General features: G+C 37.5%; 1 protein-coding gene across 1 annotated transcript; it reads left to right on the top strand.

The window, feature by feature from the left end:
* Positions 1 to 1,780: 1,780 nt before the first annotated feature.
* Positions 1,781 to 2,800, top strand: LOC141613758 (uncharacterized). The gene has a single exon (XM_074432500.1). The coding sequence runs from the start codon at positions 1,781 to 1,783 to the stop codon at positions 2,798 to 2,800; it is 1,020 nt and encodes a 339-aa protein (XP_074288601.1).
* The last annotated feature ends 248 nt before the right edge of the window (positions 2,801 to 3,048 follow it).

The following is a 3,048-nucleotide window of genomic DNA, read 5'->3' as shown; positions in this document are numbered from 1 at the left end:
ATTATTATTATTATTAATATTATTATTATTATTATTATTATTATTATTATTATTATTATTATTATTATTATTATTATTATTATTATTATTATTATTATTATTATTTTTATTATTATTATTTTTATTATTATTATTATTATTATTATTATTATTAATGTTCGTCTTCTTCTTCTTCTTCTTCTTCTAATAATAATAATAATAGTAATAATTATAATAATAATATTAATATTATTATTAATACCTATAATAATAATAATAATAATAATAATAATAATAATAATAATAATAATAATAATAATAATAATAATAATAATAATAATAATAATAATAATAATAATAATAATAATAATAATAATAATAATAATAGTCAGGGTGAAATCTGCTAAAGCTGCTTTGCTCTCCTGTCAGGAGCAGCTCCAGCTATCTCCTTTGGATACTCAGCTGTTGCTCCATGAGAAGCAGCTCCAGGTGGAGTACTCCCAAATTAAACGTGCTGAAATGCAGGATTTGGTGCAAAGGGCTAAAGTCAATGATGTCAAGTTGGGTGATGGTTGTACTAAATTTTTCTATAATAAGATTGCGGCTAGAAAGGCTAGAAACACTATTGGGAGTATTTTGGATGAGAATGGGAAACTGAGGACTGGACTATCAGATGTAGCTGCTGGGTTTGTTGCCTACTATCAGAACTTACTTGGCTCTGCTTCCTCTGTTTCCCCTCTTCCCCCTGAGCTCTTCCATCATGGCCTTCTCCCCCAGGCCTCTCATCATGGGCTAGTCAAACCTGTTCAGGCTAGAGAAATTCTTGATGCTCTGAAATCTATTGATAGGAACAAGAGTCCTGGTACTGATGGATACCCTTCTGGCTTTTTCTTAGATGCATGGGAGGTGGTGGGGCATGATTTTAAGGAGGCTGTGCATGATTTCTTTCAACATAGCAAGCTCCCTAAATCGCTACTTCTACTCTTCTCCTTTCTGGTTCCTAAAATGGACACTCCCTCCTCAGTTAAAGACTTCAGACCCATTGCTTGCTGTACTACTTTCTATAAAGTGGTCAGTAAGATTTTGGCCACTAGATTGCAGGGTGTGCTGCCTCACATTATTGGCCCTGAGCAAGCTGCCTTTATAGCTAACAGGGATCTTTCTGACAACTCTATGATGGCTTATGAGCTAGCATCTAAGTATGGTAGAGCCTATATCACTCCTAGGTGTTTACTTAAGGTGGATATTAGGAAAGCCTTTGATTCTGTTAGTTGGGATTTTCTCCATAGTGCCTTAAAGCTTTTTGGTTTCCCTCCTAAATTTGTGGAATGGTTAATGGCCTGTGTTACTTCACCTTATTACTCCCTTAGTATCAATAGAGGTGTGGAGGGCTTTTTTCCTGGGAAGAAAGGATTAAGACAGGGAGATCCTCTCTCCCCTTACCTGTTTGTCATTTGTATGGAGGTGTTGTCCAGGCTACTCAGGAGGTTGCCAAGGTATGATGGGTTTTCCTACCATCCTAAATGTGTCCAACTTAACTTGACTCATCTTGTCTTTGCTGATGACTTGCTGGTCTTCACAAGGGGTGATCTCCCTTCTGTCCTTGCCGTGGCTCAATGTCTTGATCAGTTTGATTTACTATCAGGACTTCAAGCTAACCCTGCTAAAACTAGTCTCTATTTGGGGGGGGGTGGCCTCTGAAGTCAGATCTCTCATTTTGGCTGCCACTAGGTTCAGTGAAGGGGAGTTTCCTTTTCGCTATCTGGGCTTGCCCCTCTTTAACTCAAGGATTTCTAATGCTATGTACCAGCCCCTGTTGGAGAAGATTAAAAATAAAATTTCTCATTGGACAAACAACTCCCTGAGTTATGCAGGTAAAGCCATTCTCATCAACTCAGTCATTTTTGGGATGCATAACTTTTGGGGGGCTAGTGTTCTGCTTCCTAAGGGTGTTATTAAAAAAATTAATAAGCTCTGCAAGGATTTCTTATGGGGGATAGAGGATGGCACTAGGAGGCATGTTTTTCTCAGTTGGAAATCCCTTTGTAATCCAAAATCTGAAGGAGGTATTGGTATAAAAGAGATTCTTAGCTGGAACTGGGCACAGATGATGAAATGGGTTTGGAAACTTCTGTATAGACCTCACAGTATTTGGTCAAAATGGATTCATCACTATGTTCTTAAAGGAGGGGATCTCTGGCAGGCTACTACCAGTATCAGTCATTCCTGGTACTGGAATAATGTCGTCAAAATGAAAGACTTATTGATCTCTAAGGCTGGTTCAATTAGCTCAGCTGTTGACTGGATAGATGCTTGTTCTGGCTCTACTTTTCATATTGGGCAGATGCATTCTATGCTTCGACAGCCTGCAAATCTGGTTAGCTGGGGGGCACTGGTTCATCATACCTGTGTTCCTAAGCATGCTTTTCTGGGGATGATGGAAATGTGGAATAAGCTGCCTACTGTGGATAATCTAATTCAGAGGGGGCTCTATCTGGTGAATAGGTGTGTGCTTTGCTGCTGTCAGAATGAGAGTCTGGGACACTTATTTTTCCAATGCTCTTTTGCTGCACAGATCTGGTCTAGCATTGCCTCCTGGTTGCAGGTTTGCTCTTTCACTTCTTTGGAGCTGGTTATCAGTTGGTTCATGAGCTGTGTCCCTGGCAAGGGCATGGCTAGCAGTAGGAAAAGAATTGGCCTACTGGCTACTCTTTACTACATTTGGAAAGAGAGGAATGGAAGGATCTTCAAGGGCTTGCATCATACCGCTGATTTTCTTTGCACTCAAATTAAGTTTGTGGTTTGTAATCGTGCTGCTTAGGGGTTTTTAGGCTTCTTTGTATTGGTTTTTCTATTTTGGTTTCTTTGTTTTACTTTGGGGGGCTACTCTGGTCTCCCTTGTAGAAAAGATGGACAGGGTCTTGTACTTTCACTCCTATTTTGATGATATATAGATCCTTGCTTTTCTGCAAAATAATAATAATAATAATAATAATAATAATAATAATTATTATTATTATTATTATTATTTATTATATTTAGTATTAATATTAATATTAATATTAATAT

This window comes from Silene latifolia, chromosome 11 (assembly GCF_048544455.1).
Source record: "Silene latifolia isolate original U9 population chromosome 11, ASM4854445v1, whole genome shotgun sequence".
Lineage (NCBI taxonomy): Eukaryota > Viridiplantae > Streptophyta > Magnoliopsida > Caryophyllales > Caryophyllaceae > Silene > Silene latifolia.
The sequence above is the reverse complement of the archived record's forward strand: the minus strand, read 5'-3'. Positions and strand labels throughout refer to the sequence as shown.

What these genes read in the sequence shown, in the direction of transcription:
- LOC141613758 (XM_074432500.1), top strand. Translation starts at nt 1,781, where the DNA reads ATGTACCAGCCCCTGTTGGAGAAGATTAAAAATAAAATTTCTCATTGG.